The sequence below is a fragment of the Argiope bruennichi genome, chromosome 3 (genome assembly GCF_947563725.1).
Source record: "Argiope bruennichi chromosome 3, qqArgBrue1.1, whole genome shotgun sequence".
Classification (NCBI taxonomy): Eukaryota; Metazoa; Arthropoda; class Arachnida; order Araneae; family Araneidae; genus Argiope; species Argiope bruennichi.
In genome coordinates this window covers 17,183,309-17,203,693 of record NC_079153.1, presented here as the reverse complement: position 1 = coordinate 17,203,693, position 20,385 = coordinate 17,183,309, and the positions used below count along the sequence as shown (strand labels likewise).

Below are 20,385 nucleotides of genomic sequence, written 5' to 3'. Positions count from 1 at the left end.
AAAATTGTCCAGATCAGAATAAAAACATTTATTTTGGTTTTTCATCATTTATTCTACTCTCTTTGCAGTTTCTAAATTGAATTAGTTCAGCCTATAATTTGCATTGAAAGATCTGAAAAAACAATACCATAAAAAGCCATATGCTATGGTTTAATATTAATTGATTATTTCATAAAAAATACATTTTTTTGTATTAAAAAAAACTTTTCTGGTAGTGATTGAGCTGTGAAATAGCTGTTTTATGCATGCTCCTTTTCTGTATAGACTGTATGTTTATTTTTCACACTTTCACCCCTTTTGGGTAAAGTGCACATGAAAATTTCTTCTTGAATGATGTGGGTCACAGATCATGATATTAAAAAGAAATTACAACAATTAGATTAAACATCATTCATTACTTAAAAACGGCATCATTTGAAAAATAAATGGTGGTTCTTTAAAATGGTGTGCAAGTAATTTTTGTGGAATTAATCTTTTAGAAATTATTAGTTGAAAACTTCAAATTAAAATTTGTACCAGAATTTTGAAAAAATAGGTCTGATGTACACTTTCACACCCTCCAAAATGTATTTAGAAAATTTGAGAGCTCTAGCAGGGTTGCCACACCGCTGGGAGAACCTGAAAAATCGAGAAAACAGAAAAAATTTAAAAATTGTCAAAAAAAAAAAAAAAAAAAAAAGGAAACTGCAGGGGAATTTGAAAATTTTTATAAAAATGGAAAATAAAGGGTATTTTATTTATTTTTTCCCATCTAAAAAACGCTGATCTCTAAAGATTAAAGAATAAAAGATCATTGTCATAGCTTTCAAAAATAGATGATACCATTCGTGATTGTGTGATGCAGAAACAGCCCTATCTTACTTTTCCCCCATTTTTCTGTATCGATCTGTTCAATTTCCATTTGCGAGATAGCTTTTTTTCCATGAGATTTCTGAATTGCAGTTTTGATGAGTGCCATGATTCGCGTGATACTTCTATAATTAATAGCACGAAAGAATAGAATATGTTTATCTGGTGAGAACATTCAATCTGCAGAAGCAGCGTGGTAGTGTTTAATCTAGCATACTTAAATTTTGTTTATTATTTGAGAAATTGTGAGCTTATTCAAAGAGATTTTTTTTTTTTAAATGCTCAAAATCCATATTTAACTTAAATTGGACAGATAAAAAAAATCTTTATTTTGCTGAATGGGTTCGAAAAAATCCATTTGCTGCATACTGCTCACTTTCTAAGGAAATGCGAAAACAGATACTTACTAGAAGATACTACTAGTGAAATGGGAAAACAGATATTTATGAGTCATGCCCAAAGAGGAAAACATACAGGACTGCCTGGAAGTTCAAGAGTCATCATTGATGTTGGACTTAGTATCTGAAAGGAATGCTGAAAAAGATGGCATGTCAAATCCAAAAACATTAAATTTAATGTGTGAAAATAAACTGATCTTGAACTTTTTAGTTCAACAACAGTAATTTAAAGCTGGATTCTTATGGGCATTAAAACTTGTTTTGTCACATTTGTCTTCTAATGCATTCAATAATATTTTGGAAATAGTTTCACATAAAAACTGAAGCAACTAAAAAAATATATTAGACCTTTTTGTTAAGGGTTAACTCTATAAAACTGATGGCTGAAAAATCTGCAGAAATTGATGTCCAAATACTGGAATTGGCAAATTAACATCATAATCATTAAATGATTTATATCATGATAAAAATTTTTTTAATGTTTTATTTCACTTGAGACCTTAATTTTGTGTGGCTTACAGTTAAAGAGCACGATAGGTAATATATCTCCCCCCTTCCTGCTTAATATATAAATTTTGTCTTGGTGTCTTGGCACATAAGTGCTATTCGTGCATTTCCTCGTGTCTTAAATATATGTACAGGGAAAAAACAGATTTTTTTTTTTCCAGATTTGAGTGGCAACCTTGTCTAGATTCAGTGGTCTGTATTGTAGATTGCTGACTGACATTTATCTTTATTAATATTGGAGATTATAAACAAATATTACCTGGTAGCAGGATTATATAAATAACAGGGTAATGTATAAGTATTTGTGAAAATAATTAAAATTTAATGGTACTGTAAGTATAGTTGCTTATTATAAAACATCATCTGAAGGAAATTAGTTTAATGCTTTTCTATATTGAGTTATGTTTATATTTCAGTATAATAGGTAGCATATTTACTGATAAAATGTGTACTGCATAAAAGATTTGGAATGAGTTAAATTCTTCTGCAGGTAGTCATTTTTTGTGAAATATCAAAAATAAATTAGAAATTAAATAAAACCATTTCTTTACAAAATCTTATCCTACTCTAAATCTGCGGAAAGTATATAATCTTAAGCAGTTAGTAAATCTGAACATATAATTTTATATTCATTTAAAATATATTTAATTTTTCTTCTTAAATATTCTGTTTGTATGCTTTTAGTTTACCTATTTTTATTATATAGACTGCTGCGTCTAGGAAATGTGAGTCTCAATTCATTATGCCACAGTCAAAAATTTGTGTTTCAAGTGCACGATTACCAGCTCCTAATTCTGTAAGATTTGCTCCTGCTCCTGCACCAGCTCCAGCTAATGCTGCTGCGGTAAGTAATATAATAATAACAATAATAACATATATTTCAACAAATATTTCCCACATGAAAGTGCATTGAATATTAAAGATGATAATTATTGACAATCTGTGCAAAATCAGTATTTGTTACTTAATTATTGATTTACCAGAAAGTTTAACTCTTTCAGGAGCAATGTGTGGAAAAAAAAGTGCTTGCACAGGACTGAGCACTCTGAAATCGATTGTCACCACAGGCCCACATAGTTTTTACAGTTAAGCCTAGTTTTACAAAAATTTAATATAAAATCATGATTTTAATGAATGACTTCAATTTCGCCAGTAACCTTTGTACTACTGGCTATATACTACTACTTAAATTGTATTAATATAAAGACTATAACATTAATAAAAATGAATGAAATAAGCTAAATACTTAACTTTTAACTATACCTGTTAAATATTTTACTCTTTTTGTGATCGGAAGGTAAAATAGAACTATCAAAAACATACAGAATATCATGTAATGATTCCGAAACTGCAAACGACAAATCTATTCCTCCCACATAAATGGATAAGTCTTCCATCCTTTCCCCAGTAAAATGTAAACAAAAACCCAGTGCTAAATAAATCATGGCCCTTTAAGTGCCCAATCCTCTCGGAAAAAGGGGAACACGTACTACTGCATGTTTAAATACCCCAGATCAAGTGAAAATATAAAAAAAAAGCTCAGAATTGAAAGCATACATAGAAGGACAACACTCTGTGAGATATACTTCAAAAGTATAGCAGACTTAAATCACCATCTAGTGTTGTTTAAAAATTTAAATAAAATGTTCAAACAGAAATCGCCCTGGTGTGATTATGGGCCCATGGAGATGGAAACACTCGTCTTGTATATGATACCATGAGCTGTGAAAAGCAATGTTATTACTTATATGTGATCATATTCCTGAATGGGTTAGTGGTAATTTGATTAATTTAGTCTATAATAAGCAATAAATAAATAAATAAAACAGTGTTATTATTTATTCTTGATAATCATATTTCTTCATATTGTACTCGCCTTTTAGGCTTCATTAATACATTTAGTTTTCTTAAAATGAAAAGCACTTGCAAAATAACTGCAAACAGAAATTAGATTTTCTTCCTTAAAAGCATATATTTATTATTGTCGATATTTCATTCAAAAAATAATTCATAGACACAGTAGCATGCTAAACTTAAGGACAAATAATATTTAGAAATACACAGCTATGAAGTTTAGGAATGTGATTTGTTTATCAAATTCTTCATTTGAATTTTGTTCATCACATGACTTCATAAAGATTTTATTGTATTGCACTTGTGATTTAAAAGAGCATATCTAGAAATCCAATTTCATTTCAACTAATATGTGAATAGACAAAACCATCTCAATGACTTTCTCAAAAGAAAAATCCTTAAATTGGAGTAGAGGCATAATTCTTAATTCCGGCCATTTGAAGCAGTGGTTAGAAAATTTACAAGTGGGCATTCGAGATAAAACTGTATCAATAGATAAGTATGATAAGTAGCTGTATCACTTTGAAAACAAGAAGAATGGCTACTAGTTTTGGAAAAATACTGAATTGCAGTTTCATGAGATAACAAGATTTCAAGTGTCCTGGTTTACCTAATGGTCAGATGCCTTTTAATCCTTATCAGCGCTCTACCCTTTAAATTCAAACAAACTAACAAAAAGAGTTGTAAGTGTTTTTCTTAGGCCTCAAAGAATAGGGCAATAAATCTTTGGAAAGTTGCACTCACCTTTTTGATTCTGTGGGTGTTCTATCTGCTGTAACAGTGCACCACTGCAGCTCTGAGAAGTATGACTGAGCAAGTATTACATGAAGTGCAAAAATGAGTAAAATCTCTTACATATGAATGTAAAAATATATTATATCTGCATGACTTAGGATGATTATAATGAGACATGCTCTGATTCACTATCTGAGGAAAATTCTGGAAACATTTCCGCTGCTTTTGGAGATTTAGTGTACATTACTAATAAAATGGATTAACAATAAAAAAATTCACTATTGTTATCTTTATAATAACAAGTAATATATAAAAAAATTTTTTAAAGTCAGTTTGGTGAACAGTATATATATATATATATATATTAGTTACTTATTATTAAATAATTACGATTAATATAAATATGTATATACATATGACAGAATTTTGAACAAAGTTATATATAGTGAAACTTGAAAATTTGAACAAAGATATATATAGTGAGTGTAATCTAATAGTAGGAATTGAAAAATAAGCTATAATTCCCCCCCCCCCTCTCTCTCTCTCTCTCTATATATATATATATATATATATATATATATATATTAATCTCTTAATTTAATCCAAATTAATTTCTAAAACTTTACCTTAATTTAGCCCTTCCTAACTTCATTCTAAAATATTCTCTTATTTCGTGATCCAATTCCACTTTCGGTTTAATTAATCCCTTTGTAAAAATAATGCGCCATCAGTACTACATATCAATTGAAAGTGATACTTTTGCCCTTGTCTAAGGTCACTCCAGCGGCGCGTGGCCGGAAATCCTATGTTATATAAGGCAAGTCATCATCTGTTTGTCCCCCTTTTTTCCCTTTTTTTACTTCTGCTTTGTGTGACACTGCGTTTTCTTGTATATAATCATGCCTGCCACTCGGAATAGAATAAAACATAATTAAAAATACCAAGTCACTTCACTGTTTCGAACATGCATTCTACCTCAATCAAAATATGTTACATAATGTATGTGTGTGTGTGTATAATTTAAAAATATTTACACAATTATATAAAACAAATGGTAACAAAATTCAGTCAACTAAAAAATGCATGTAGCTTTAAGTTAAGATATGACCAGAAATGACATGTTAAGAACTCACCTACCAAATTTCAAAGACCCAAAGTTGGAGTCAGTCATCTCCAAATATTGTAGCAGTCTCCCTCCTCCCCATATTCTTTGAATTGTGGGAGAGGGTTTCCCTGAATAAACAGAAAAGAAGGGAACAGAAAACAGATGTTCTCTCTACATCATAATGTCCTGCTAATTATTATGATTACTGCAGTGTTTTTGCTGATGGAACACCTAAATTTATTTGACGATTATATGCATGTTTATTTTTAAAGAATTAAAAAATATGTAGAATAAATAGTTCAAAATACAGTGAACAAAATATTTTTTCATATCAATTTTTGTTTTGTATTAGAAAAAAAATTTGACAGCATTTCTTGAAAAAATAGCATAGCATGCCTTAGCTGGATATTATGAATATCTGCTTGCTTCAGCAGTAATCTATTATTAAAAAAAGAAAGTAAATAATGAATAATCATAAATCCATTTTCTTCTATTTATGTTTGAATTAAATAGTGAAGTTATGTGTTCCTTGCAATGCATAGAATTAAAGAGGACCTATTTGTATGATATCCTAAGAAACGAGTTTCACTGAGGCATATTCATGAGTAGTAACTTTTACAATGGTGTATAAACATTGAGATCAATAAGGATGGGATGAATCAATAAGGAATTCATATCCTCTCCACATATGTATTGTTTTAATGTTAAAAATGATTCTGGATGAAAACTGGAGGGTGTCAAAAATCCCAGTAATGTCACAGGAAGAGATTATTTAGGTAGATCTGGAGTATTTTTTGTATAGTGGCATTAAGTAGAATTGAACCGAACTTTACTTTTTGATTGATATACCATTACTGATGAAAAATATTGACAGGCATTTGATAATTTTCGTGTGTGTCTAATTTGAAATGCCTCTGACCAAATTACCTTTATATTGACGATAATATTGCATATATTTATGTTCTTGTTTGTGTGTACCATTAGGGAGCATTAAAAGTTCATAAATGGGAAGCTGCCATGTAAGTAAGCAGATTCAGTGAGTGACAGCAGTTGTCTTCTGTTTGGTTAATGAGCTTAATAAAATTTTTCTGACTGTTCAGAAATTTTCAAAAATATCTTTATATTGTTATGCTTTTGCAACATATTTGCATTTTAAGGATACTTTAATAATTTAAATTTTTCACATTTTAAACATGACTAGCACTTGATGGTTTACTAGTGATGTGGTGTTTAGATACTGGAGGTGCCTGTTAAATTTTTGAAAGTATTACAAAATATTTGGCATATTGATCTTGTTGTGTTGTAGGAGCAATTTCTACGTGATAACGGACATGCAAACCTAAATGTTGTTAGGATTAGTTGATTCTTATGTTTATGTTGTGGGTGGTCTGTTGGAAAATGAGGATAACCTTTGTGCTTATTCAACTGAAATACTATTGAATATTGGTTTGTGAAGAATCTTGTCTGCACATTCATATAAACCATTGAAGGCATAATGGTTAATTGCTGATTTAGGTAGATGGGCATGGACTACTCATTAAGTTTGGGTTTATTATCTGTACAGTCATTGTTCTTTCAATAAAGTTTATCGTTTTCTGAGAAAATACACACACACACACACACACCCCTTTGTTTTGAGTTTTTATAAAGTCAATATTTTTATTTCTCTTACTACAGGTAATTTTTCCTTAATTTTGGCTATGCAACAAGGGTTCTTAATAGTGTGAATTTCAAAGTCTAGTAATTCGTTTCTGTGAAGTTATGGAGCAAAAGCCATCCTTCCATATCTTTTCACAAACTAGTATATACAAATTCGCAATGCTCACTTTCGTTTATTTGTCCTAGCCATTGCAATAGTATCAATAAAAGATCATAAAATGCACATATGCAAATCTAATTATTTCATCAGTGAAGTGTCACTTCTTCAAATTTAAGTATCTGCTATGAAAATATTTGCAGTCTGATTTGATTGTCATTTGCTATATCATCACCCATTTTAATAGTTTACAGTATATTTTCATTTTCATCTGAAAAGATTGCAGAATTTAAGTTCTCATTCAGTTATATAAATCTTCATTCCAAATGATAGATTTATTGAAGTTTAGAATTATATTAATTGTTACAGACGAAAAAGGAAGTTGCACCAAGTTTGAGCAATTCTCAGGCTGTTCCACCACGACCAGCAGTTGCACAAAAAAGTCAACCTCCAACTAAAGCATGTAGTCAAGTGATTGATTTAACAGATGAGGAATCATCAAGTAAAAAACTAATGCCAGCATCATCTACACGTAAGTAATTACCATTGTTTATTTAATTTGTAACTTTTTAAAAGAATATCTTCTGAACGCCTTAAAAAAATCAGTATTAAGACTGGACTGATTTATACTTGTGAGCCATTTACTAAAGACTGTACTCAAATTTCTAATCAGATATCAGCTAATACTACTAAGTTTTTGCTAATAGTTGTAATGATTTCAAATAATTTTTCTATAAGTTGTACATTGGAGGCAAGTAGGATAGTCTTGCTTTAGCATGGAAATTACTTCATGATAGCGCTAGGAGAAGACAAGATTTAAAATATAATTATGTAAATAAATTATTCACTTAAACATAGCGATATTTTAGACTATATTTTCTCAGATTGTGCTGATTCTATTTTACTCATGAATTATCTAATTGAATGATTCCTAGTATACTATAGTTCAGAGTAGTCATGAAGTCATCTACAGATAGAAGTTCCAAATCACAGACATTAATCATGGCAACAAACATGTTGCTTAACATGTCAAAAATCATGAAGATTTAACATGTCAATATTCATATTTAAATTATGGTACATATTTGTGTTACAAGATGATATGCAAGTATTAGTAGCCAAATGCTTGTGTCATATGCAAAATTTAGGCTACATTCATAGTCATTGCTGTTGCAGTAATAGTGGAAAATGAAACCGTTGTGAAATCTGCATCTGGAATCAAAATATTTCTTTTTAAAATGGAACTTAAAGACATAATTTAAGAATGTCTTGAATTTCATCTGGATTTCCCCTCAAATGTTTTGTTGGTATTGGATATGGATGGCTGTTGAAGAAAATAAAAAAACTCAAACTTCAAGAAATAAAAAATGCCATTTAAAAATACTGGTAATATGTACTTTTATAAAAAAATATATAATTTCCCTACAAGGATGCCTTAAACTGATTTTATATGTCAGAATCATTACAGGAAACCTAACTTTTCATGGCAAAAATGCATACATGGCAACTGAAATTTCACATAACATTTTATAAATAGTTAGGGTTACAATACAGAGATCATGGTAAATAAAGCTTAGCAATCATTTGCATTTTTTAAAACTTTTTTTTTTTTGGAAAAATAACACTAATTTTTTTCGAAAAAATAACACTAATTTTTTTTTGTTGTGGAACAACATATAAATTTTCTTCCTAGAGGGATTGGAAAAAGGTAACTAAATCAATGTTTTGTGTGTCTTTGAATCTTCCAGTTAGCATTCACACATCTTTAATACATACTTTATTTAACAGTTGTTTCACTTGCATCAAACTCAAAAGTCAACCTGCCTGGATTGCAGAATAACCAGAATGTTCTGCTTCCAATCAATGGTCTATTTCAAATGTTGCCTGCTGCAGCACAGAACAATTCACAGTTTTCTATCAGCAATCCTGTGCAGGTTCAACAAGTGTCTCGACAAGCTCTTGTTCCGACCCTCCAACCAAATCTTCTAGGACCTAGAACTGTTGCGTATATCATTCCTACCAATTCAGGCCAGATAAGCTCAATTGGACGAAATTCCTTACCTGTTACAAATTTTGTACCTGGTACAAATCAGCGATTGCAAACTTTAATAGTTCGTGTTACTAACCCAGGTAAGAGCCGACAATTTTATTCTCCTAATAACACAATTCTGTCTTGCGAATGGTTGTTGATTGAATGATTGGTTAAAGAATGATGTTGAATTTTAAAAGGTAATCAAATTTGATTTCTGTCAATTAAAATATCAGTTTTTAATTGCTTAGCATTGTTCTGCAATTATACAATGTGGAATATAAATCGAACTAAAAATATATTGCAAGAATTTAAAATCAATATTTCACTTTAATGAGAGGGCACAATACAGTATAGTCTTAATGTATGTATACATATTAAATAATTAAAAAAATTTTTTTTTGCAGGCTTGGGTCCGAACTTTGCTTTTTTTTGCAGGTTTAACAGAAAATGTCTTTTACATCTAATAAAGTTTTTGTACTTTTCTTTTCATTTTTTTTTTAAAGTTAGTCGTTTAGCTGAATGCTGTTTTATAATTCATCATTCTTGTGAACAATTAGATTAATAAGTTTGGTTAGATAAGGATTTTATTTACCTGCCATAATTTTTAATTTACAGGTACTTCAAGTAGAGAGTGAGTTTAATGGGATTCATTGTCCCAGCAACACTAAATATTTTATTTATTGAAATGTAGCTTATTGATGACAAATAAATTTTTAATTTATTTCTAGTTCATATTTTATATTTGTTTTTAAACTTGTGTGTTAATGTTTTTTGATTAATTATTCTTTAATAACATAATTAAAATTTTCCTATTGTATAATAATTATTGTTTGCTGTGTAGTGAATCCTCTTCCTTAAGTGACAATTATGGAATTGTCTCGATTCTATTTAAGATTTTATTGTATAATTAAATGTATATCTTGAAAATTGGCCTACATTTTCCTTGCCATGCTTTTAGATATATTAATATAATTTCTAGATATTTTGTAAATTTACTTATCTTCACTGACTTAAAAAGCAAATTGAATATATATATATATATATATATATATATATATAATATAATAAAGTAATTTTAAAAAAAAAATTTAAAATTTGTGTCTTTAATTTTATTTTAAAAGGTGTACAGCATCAAAATGTTAAATGACACAAGTAGAATAAATGTTATAATTTATACTGTTGATCTACATGCAAAATAGTAATTTAAATTTAAATGCTTATTCATGAGTATAATTTGTTTGCAGAGTTTATAAAATAAGTAATCGAAGCTGTCGCAAGCTAAATTATGAAGGAAAATTTAGGTATGCTGTTATTATTTTAAAAAAAAAAAGCACTGGAAATTATTGCAGTTTTTGGTCATTTGCATTATTAATATAGATTCTAATGTAAGCGGTGGTGTGATTAAAAGTAAATTTCTTAGTTTTTTTGTAATTATTTTGTCACTTCTTTCCTTCAGTATTCAGTCATTATTGTCATTTCATAGAACTAGCTGCCTTTGCAATCAACTTGCTTGCATAGATTATTGACTTTTTAGGCTGTTAAACATTAATGTGGAATATGTATTTAAATAAAATTTCACCTTGTTATTTGATAAGACTGAAAAACCTGAATTTAACTAAATAAATCAAGACAAATTATATACTGTGTAAATTAAAAAAGATGTTTATATTACGAAATTAAAGCGGAAGTGAAGATAGTTCTGTGAAATTAATATTTAAAGCATTTATATAATCTTAATTTTGACATTGACAGAAGCGCATCCAATTGAATATTTTGATGGAAGAGTTTGAATTTCATCATAGCAATAGAAATTAATTGTTAAAATTTGTGCATTACATTTTAAAAAAATCATTAAGAATAAAGAAAACATTGTACATAGATAAAATTGATAAAATTAAAAAAGGTAAGTTTTAAATTTTTAAATAATGCAACAAAAAAAAAAGTTAAATAATAAGTCTGAAAAATATGGCCATCAATAAGTAACAGTAAATCATATCAATTACCCATCAGATAATGATTAAGCCTTTTTCGCAATGGATTAAACTATTTTTAACCTTTTTTTTAAAAAAAAAAAAAAAAATCTTTTTACATCTTCTTTCCTTTGAGTGAATAGTTTTTGATGAGCCTTATCTAGAGCATTTTTAATTATGTTTTGCAGCTTCATCAATTAGTGAAGTGTTAAGGCTAGCTGTTAAAATGTCCAATGAAGCAATCTTAAAGTATTTGTAATGTTTTGCTTACATTCAAACATTGCCATTCGACAATTTGAAATAAGAGTGATTTCTGTTCCATATACGTTAACGTTTTATATAGATATATATATACACAGTGTGTCCCTGAATTCATGGGCCAAACTTTAAGGGTAGATAAAATACATATTAAAAAAAAGCATTTTTTGTATACCAATGTGGTGGAAATGGAAAGTTTGTATGGAAAAAGCCAAAATTCTGAGGAAATAAAAAGAAAACTATTTACTTACATAATATTACAGTAAGTGTACAAATGTGCCGTTACAAACATGGATGCAGTAGCGCCTAGTATGTGATATGCATTCTATTGAATATGCCTGTTGTTCCTTGAACAATTGCAGTTGCAAATGAAAGTTTTGCAATGAAGTTCTCATCGGAGTCAATTGGAGTGTCATAGATGCTGCATTTTCCTGCCTTGCTTTTACTGACTTATACTTCTTCTGACTACACTTTTCATTTCCAACCCCATATTGCTGTACAAAAATATGTTTCTTTATGCATATTTTACCTACCCTTAAACTTTGGCCATGAATTTAGAAAAATCCTGTGTATATAGATTTTGCTTTTTTCCATAAAAATAAAAATTCTGTAAATTTCTAATGCAAATAATTTTTGTGATTCTCATGCTTAATTTATTTAACATGCCTATTTTAGACACGTACAGTTTTGACAGAAAATGTTTTTCAATATGAGAAAAGTGGCACCTCTGTACAACTAACTTTATCATACATTTGTCAAGACTTTTAACATTTTTTCAGCACTGTTTTTTAATCTCTTAATCAAATGCTTCTTCAGGTCAAGTTCCTCCTATGAGCACAGCCATAAATTCACATGCCAGAATGCCAGCTCCCACTCACGGTTTAAGGGCTCCAACCACAAGGCACCCATCAATTCCGTCATCTTCATCTTCATCTGACCTTGTTCTTTTTCCTCGCCAACCAAAGGTGAAAAAGCAATTTTCCTAATGCATTGTAAAAATAATGTTTTAAAATGGTCCTCCTAAAAGCTTAAAATTTGAGTTTAATTATATTATTTAACCTTTTCCTTACAGGCTACATACAAACTGTATTAATATATTAGGTTGATTCCTTATAGGAATATTACCTGGGCTAAGATTCTCAGGGCATGATTTCAGGATTTTTTTTATCTAATTTCTTTAAGTCAAAACTATTTCTTATTTAAATAATGCATATAAAATGTAACATTCTTTCATTTAAAAAAAAAAAAAAAAAGACCAGTTTTTATTTAAGTGATAAACAGATAGATGAAAGGTAAAGTTAATATTTTCATAGTTTTTTTTTTTTCCTTTGGGAAGCAAATGTTATATACATGTTGTTTATTCTAAAAAAGTAATACTTCAGCTGTTAAAAGTGCATTAAAAATTTAAAAGCATGTATATATTGTATGAACTCAGTGCAGGTGTCATATAATGTGATTTCCTATATGCAGAACATAATTCTCACATTGTATGGAAACTACTACGTACGTATATTGTTCTCTACCTGTGCAAACATGATAATCAAAGTGATTTAAATTGAATATGAACTGGTATGTGAAAAATTAATCTTAGTTTATAGATGAGCCTTTATCTTCAAAGAAGAGGTTGAAATTTTTATTACGACCTTATAATGGAAAGGTAGAGAGGTAGACAGATATTCCATATGATAAATTATTGTTTCATCATAACAAATTCTTTTTATGCAGAAAGTTTTTTAAAAAAAATTATTATTGTTACTTTGAAATTAGATGCTGAAAAATAATATTCAACTTCTAGCTTTTTTTTAAGCCTAAGTTTTTAACACTTTCTTGAAAACTGTTATCAATTGCATATTTCCTATTTTTTTATTCTTATAGCTAAGTTCCTTTTAACTTTTAGATGGGATTTTGAATAGGAAAATGCTTTCTTCTCCCTCCTTTTAATTGATTAGGTCTATTGCTCTTTGCAACTACTCTTGAAGCTACTATTATTTATTTTCCTGAGCAATGTCGGTAATTGGTCAGGATAAATGATCAGCCAGGTGATATAGAGTTGAAACAGATTATTTTAGTTGTGGAGGAAGGAGGGCAGGGTACTGCAGAACCATTCTTTTAACCTAAAAAGTAAAAATTATACTGATACAAAATTTATATGACACTCAAGCAAAAGTTTCCAATCACTTCATGGGTAATGAACTGATTGATTGATTAATAATGTGAATAAAAGGAAGTTGTAATTCCTTAAGCAGTGTATAGAGCCTGTAAGTCTTGTCTTGAGTTTACTTATTAAACAGTGGGGTGAGTAGATGTTTGTTTCAGACGATTTGCTTTCAACTTAACTTTTTTTTAAACTTAGTTTTTTATGTAACTTAAATTTTTATGTAGAAGAGTCACTTTTAATTTCAAGATTAATCGTTAGTTGCCTTTTTAAAAATATCACTTTTTAAAATTTTTTTCTGTTAATTTCAGCTTGATTATTTGAATCAAAATCCGTTTTGCAATGAAAATAAGAAATAAAAAGTAGAAATAAAATAGGAAATTACAATAATGTGAACTTTATAATTGTTCAGTTTTTAAAATAATATTTAGCTGAAATTTGTCGTTAAATTTTTCATAAAGAGTTAAATATTATATATTTATGTAAATAAGAGCATATAATATGCTTCATTATATGCCTTTGTAAAAAATTGTTAGTGCTTCAGAATATCAAGAAGTTTTAAAATATTCAGAATAAGGGTTTGTTGAAATTAATTATAGAATGACAATTTTGTAATAATATATATTCACTAAAAAAAGTGAATGTATTTATCAATAATAACTGTAAAACTTTAAGTAAACAGTTTTATTTATATTAAAAAACTCAGTCTCTGATTTTATATATTTTATACTATTCTAGTGAAGAAAATATAACTTAATTTTTCATTTGCAGCATCCAGCACCTTTCCCAGCTCTACCAGAATATCGTTCAAGTTCACAATTAAAAGCAATCCCTCCAAAACCTTCTTTAAAAGGCTCTAGAGCTCCTAATGGTTTGTATTAAACTTTTTCATATTTGTATATATGATTTTAGCTACATTTGATTCACCAGCTGATTTATTTGCCATATTAATTATAAAACATTCATCAAGTTGACTCAGTTAAGTTGTTAAAAGTAATTTACTTTATGCATTGAAATAATCAAATGAAATGATTGCAAATTCAAAATTTGGGAGATGAAATTGAAAATACATTTTTCTAACATTTATGAACCAAATAAAATACTACAGAGCAAATAAAATTTTTAAATAATTTCAAATTCTCCTACACCTTTTAATAATGAAATAAAAAAAATTAAAGCTAAAATCAATTACTAAAAAAGAAGTGAAATCTCAATTGTAAGTATATATTAGTTCAAACTTCTAAGTAGCATCTAAAATATTATCTTTGAAAATAATTTCATTAAGGAAACAGTTAAAAATAAATTTTAAAGTAGGATTAGTGCAAAAAATTCTATTATTTGTAACAAAATAATATAATTTGTATAGCCTAAATCTTAATTAGATATATTTAAATATGAAAAATAAAAAAATATATCTTTTAAAATAATTCTTAATGGCAGAAGAGTAGAAATTTCTTTTGGAACCTTTTTTTTTTTTTATATATATATATATTTGTTCATTCTTAATAATGCTTATTTATAAAGTGATAGCACAAAATTATATATTAATAGAAATTATTTTTCTTCATGAATATGATGCTCTCTTCTCATTTTTAATGAAAATCTATTATCTATGTTTTTTTAGGCATTATTTTATCTTGGAATATGAGCTTACTTAGTTTACATGCAGAAATCGCAAATTATCAGCTTTTCGCTTACCAAGAACAACCTGGTCCAGTTAATTCGTCTTTATGGAAGAAAGTTGGTGATGTCAAAGCTTTACCTTTACCCATGGCATGCACTTTAACACAATTCATGGATGGAAATAGGTACTATTTTACAGTAAGAGCTGTAGATGTCCATAACAGATTTGGACCCTACAGCGATGCTGTTAATATATTGTTTACTAATATAAAGGATTGCAAGTCTTTAAAATAAGCGAATATAAATATATCTTAAGATCTGTATTTGAAGTATAATTAAGTTATGGTATGAGCTATAATATTGATTTTATTAATTTCTCAAAACATTTTTATGTTTTAGAAATTATTCAATATTGAAACTAATTGTACCAAATTATTCTTTTAATTTTGTTATAAAGAATATTTAATTGAAATGCAGTTAACAGTAAATATTTAAGCTGTTCTAAGCATAAAATATTTTACCAAGATTTTAAATTTGCATGATTTAATTTTATATGTTTGAAAACTGATGGCATAAGGAAAATGCATGTTAAATTTATGTGCTAAAAACATACAGAATGACTATATTTGTATCCCTGATTCATTATTTTATAATGTGTTGCACATTTTTATCACTTTTAAGATATTTACTATTATGATAAATATCTGTTGTATGTTCCAGATAAATCTATGCAAATATATATATGTTTTTATCTGCATAGTAAATTTGATACAATGTACATAATAAAGCCATCAATTGTAAATAAAACTCACGAACGATTATTTTCTTTTTGTTAATGTAAAATCGTTCGTTTTTTGAATCATTGTATAGTAAGATTTCCATATCCATCTGTTTAAACACATTCAGAATTCAGACTATTTGATATATCTTTTAATAAATAAGTTGGCTCGTAATTTTTACAGTATTTCTGTAACTGTTCCCATTCTTTCATTTTTTACAGCATATGTGTAAATAATGCATACAATGACCAAATGTTGTCACTATTAAAATATAACCAAAAAAAAACTTCATTTTATAAGTTAAACAAGTTGAGTCAATAAAATTTTACCACTAGTTTTTTCTGTTTTGCCATATTTAATGATTGTGAATTTTTTAATTTCATTTATGTTTATCGTGTGTTCCTTATGTTACTTACTAGTTTGTGTATGTAGAAACAGTACTTTGTATAAATTATCATCATTTGAAAATGGATTTTTATTTAGGTGCAATAAACAAGCACGATTTACTCCAAGTATCTTTTCTTTCCAAAACTACATCATTACAGCTCAATTAAACGATATTCTGTGAGTTTTCTTCTTCCTCTTAAACATTACATTATTGCAGTATAATCACTTCACTATTTAATTTATTTTTGAATAAATAAGTGTAATTATCCAGGATAAAGTTACTGCTTTAATTGTAGGGATAAAACAATTGCTTAGTACTCTTTGTCAAAAAAATAATGTTTCCAAATAAGTCATTCTGGTTTAATTTAGGTATAGTAAAATTAAATTTTCTGAAACAAAATTATTGCTTTTTTTTGTTACAGTTTTTGGAGCCTTGCAATTTCAAAGTAATGTTATATGACATGAATGATATTTTAGTTGTCATTCTCTGAATGTAATACAATACTACACTGTACCTCTGATGCTTATAACAAGACCAGGAATTATTATACATTCTTTTCCGAACCATTTTTTAAATAATAAGCTGACTGGTATATTATAAGGTTCGAAGATTTAGATTGATTGAAGTAGATAATCTAATTCATTCATAAGATTATCTACTTCAATCAATTTAAAAATCAAGAATTTCATTGAGAAAATTTGACAAAAACAACTATTGCTAACATTCTTTTTAATATTGACATATTACTATTTGGATATAATAAACTGATAATTAGTTTTAATTGTTAAAATCTAATTATGTGATCAACATTTAGGGGTTTTTCTTTTTGTTAATGAAGTTATAAAGGATAGCAACTTTAATCAGGGAACTTATTAGATATATATGCCTATTACAAATGGTTTAGAATTATCTACAAGGCCCTGATTAGAGTGGGTATTCTGTATATATTTAACCATGTTTGTCTTAATGATATAATTATTGTTAATAATATATTTTAGAAACTTTTTATTACATTTATTTTTCTGAAAAATTTTATGCATTAAATTTTATTTCATATAACTATATGTTAAAAGATACACACTTCTGAGTTTAGTTTGCAGTAAGAATTAACTTGAGCTTTGTTCAGCATAATGGCCACGTGTTGATAAAAGTTGATTTTTTTCTTCTACATATTGCATGCGATTTCAGATAAATGTAAATTTTATTTTATATGAAATATATTATTGAAAAATATGATTAAAATGTATTTTAAAAATTGGTTAAAAATATAAACTTAATTAACATTTTAAACAGTTTGTATCATTGAAAAGATAATTTTTTGAATTTTAAGTGGTTGTAAAAATAATTTTTGTACTTTAATATTTTTGGATATGATCGGGGGAGGGGCATCAACAACTAGCTTATTTCTTAATTAACTAAAATCCCCAAAAAATTTAAAAAAAAAAGAAAAAAAAAACATTTTAAGGAATATCTGGGCCAAATGATCTGATCTGTAGAGTGCTAAAACACGCATGCTTAGATGTGTGTGCATTCACACACATTTTTACTATAATCATAAATGAATATCAACTCAAGCACTAAGGCACACAGATAAAACTGTTTGACTGGACTGTTACGACAGCAACACTGGCGAGAACTATGGTTCAGTTCTAAGGACTATCACCGACCATATCCATGTCCATGGACCCTTCCCATGTCCTGTCATCTGTAGAAGATAGTGGACCCCCATCATTTCTGTATCCAACCGGATGGCGAGAATGAACCATTATACTGGAAGTTTCTCATTCTCATTTCTGAGATGCACTTCGGTGGGAGACATTTTCACTAGATTAAGTTTTGTGGGTGAGGTTCATATTATGAGGCCTCCCCCTTTTAATTAGTTGGTCAATTTTTTAAAAATATTTCCATACATTTAAACTTAATATATTAGCAACTATTTATTTATATTATGTATTACCATCTTTTGTAAACAGCAGGTATAAAATTTTCAATTAAATATTTTATATTTCTCGCTGTTAAATTGATAGACATGCAGTATGTGCTATTTTATAAGTTCCACATTTCTCTATTCATTTACTATGCATCTTCTTAATTTTCTGTCATTTTGCCTAAAATTTGAAGCAGAATTGATAAAAGTTCAAATATTTCATGCTGAAACAGTTAAAAAAAATTGGTGTATTAATTTTTTTTTTCATTAATGTTTACTTGTGAAGCTAACCCTTAATTGAAAGAGTAATTAAATTTCAAAAAGTTTCATAAAAACACATTTTAAATCAAAAGCTACTCGTCATAAAAAAAGAAAATAGCTTGCATCTTTATAGCTGCATCATCAAGAAAGGAAGAAAAATCCAGGATGAAATATTTGTAGAAATAACGGACACTGTTTCTACTTCTTTAAAACTAATTGTGAAGTATATTGTAATACAAATTTAAAAATGTTTTTAAAAATCAGTTAAAATTGAAAAAAAGAAAACAATTGAAAAGATAATTATTGAAATTTTAAGATAGTATAAAAATTTTTGTTTTATTATTTTTGGAAATTATGAGGAGAAAATGTCAAAATTTCATTTAATTTTTAATTAAAACTTACAAAAAAAAAAAACTTTTAGAAGCACTTGTTCCAGTCTTCCAATGTATACATCTGTCCCAAATGTAGCAAATCTAGGTTTTATGATCTGCACCAACATGCACACAATGACACATACACATTCTTCTTTACTATTATTAGATATTTAATAACTATTTTGTATCTTATCTTTTTTTATTTATTGAAATTGTGACACGTATATTTGTTTCTCTACAAGCAAATGCTTCATGTTTATAAGTGTCATAATAAAAAAGTAGAAGTAATGAAACATATAGGAATTTGGTCAGTTATACTTGATTAGTATTAATATTATTCAAATATTTTAAAACTAACAAAATTATCTTTTTTTTTACGAATTTGTTTATTTAACAACTAGGATAATATGTTTTTAAGTCAACCTACTTGTGACTCTAAGCATTTATTTGATTTGGAATTTTTTGTGTAAATAAAAAACAAAAACATAAGGATAAAATGTTATTTACAAGCACCATAAAAATAAGGTACAAAATGAATATGGTGTATTAATAGGTCTTCTGAAATTTGATTACTTCACCTTGAAATCTTGAAATGTCCTTTAGTAAATCCTAGGTAAATGCAAAGATGCATTGGAATGCTTTTTTAAAAGCAATCCTGGATATATATGCCATGCTTGTTTGAAATGAATACTACAAATCAGATTTTTATAATTAATATTTGTATATATTTCTATATTTAAAAAAATGGTGAAAGGATTATATGGCAACTCACAATTCCTCCCCCCCCCCATTGTGACACATATTAAATTATTTAGAATGATATTGAATATTTAGAATGATATTGAATATTGAAATTATTTAGAATGATATTGAATATTTAGAATGATATTGAATATTGAAATTATTTAGAATGATGCATCTCTGAGGGTTTGATGGTAATATTGGTTAACTAAGAAGCTGACTTCTCTATGCTGAATCAATCTTATGATGAAATGGTAAAGCTCACTTTTACAAAGATGGAGTGAAAAGATAGGAGGATTTGGTGCAAATTGATGTTAGTTACTCTTGATATGATTCATAAATCCATGGGCCTTGTTGTAAAAATAAATGTGTTAAGAGTCACATTTTTTTGAACCATTCCTTCACATGTTTCTGGGGTGGGCTGATCATATGCCTGGATGAAGTCGAACGGATTCTGTTGGTAGAAATTTCAATCCATTCACTTCCTACTGATATTTGATTATTGTATGAGATAACTACTTAACCCATATTGGACCACCATCTTGTTTATTAATTGAATTAATTATAGATAAAATAAAAAAATCTACTTAAAATTTGTAAGTTACTTAAAATCTACTTAAAATTTGTAAGTAATTTCATAAAATACTGGGAAAAATTAAATTTGAAAAAAAAA

The 20,385-nt window shown here is 27.8% G+C and overlaps 1 protein-coding gene across 2 annotated transcripts in view; it reads left to right on the top strand.

The window, feature by feature from the left end:
- The window catches only part of LOC129962728 (activating transcription factor 7-interacting protein 1-like), a 38,047-nt gene extending 21,537 nt beyond the window's left edge, over positions 1-16,510 (top strand). For both annotated transcript variants that reach the window (XM_056076682.1, XM_056076681.1), the window contains 6 exons: positions 2,461-2,598; positions 7,574-7,736; positions 8,993-9,334; positions 12,281-12,429; positions 14,391-14,490; positions 15,244-16,510. In XM_056076682.1, the coding sequence (XP_055932657.1) occupies positions 2,461-2,598; positions 7,574-7,736; positions 8,993-9,334; positions 12,281-12,429; positions 14,391-14,490; positions 15,244-15,536 (1,185 nt within the window). In that variant the 3' untranslated portion in view covers positions 15,537-16,510. The remainder of the gene's footprint in view (positions 1-2,460; positions 2,599-7,573; positions 7,737-8,992; positions 9,335-12,280; positions 12,430-14,390; positions 14,491-15,243) is intronic.
- Positions 16,511-20,385: the final 3,875 nt, after the last annotated feature.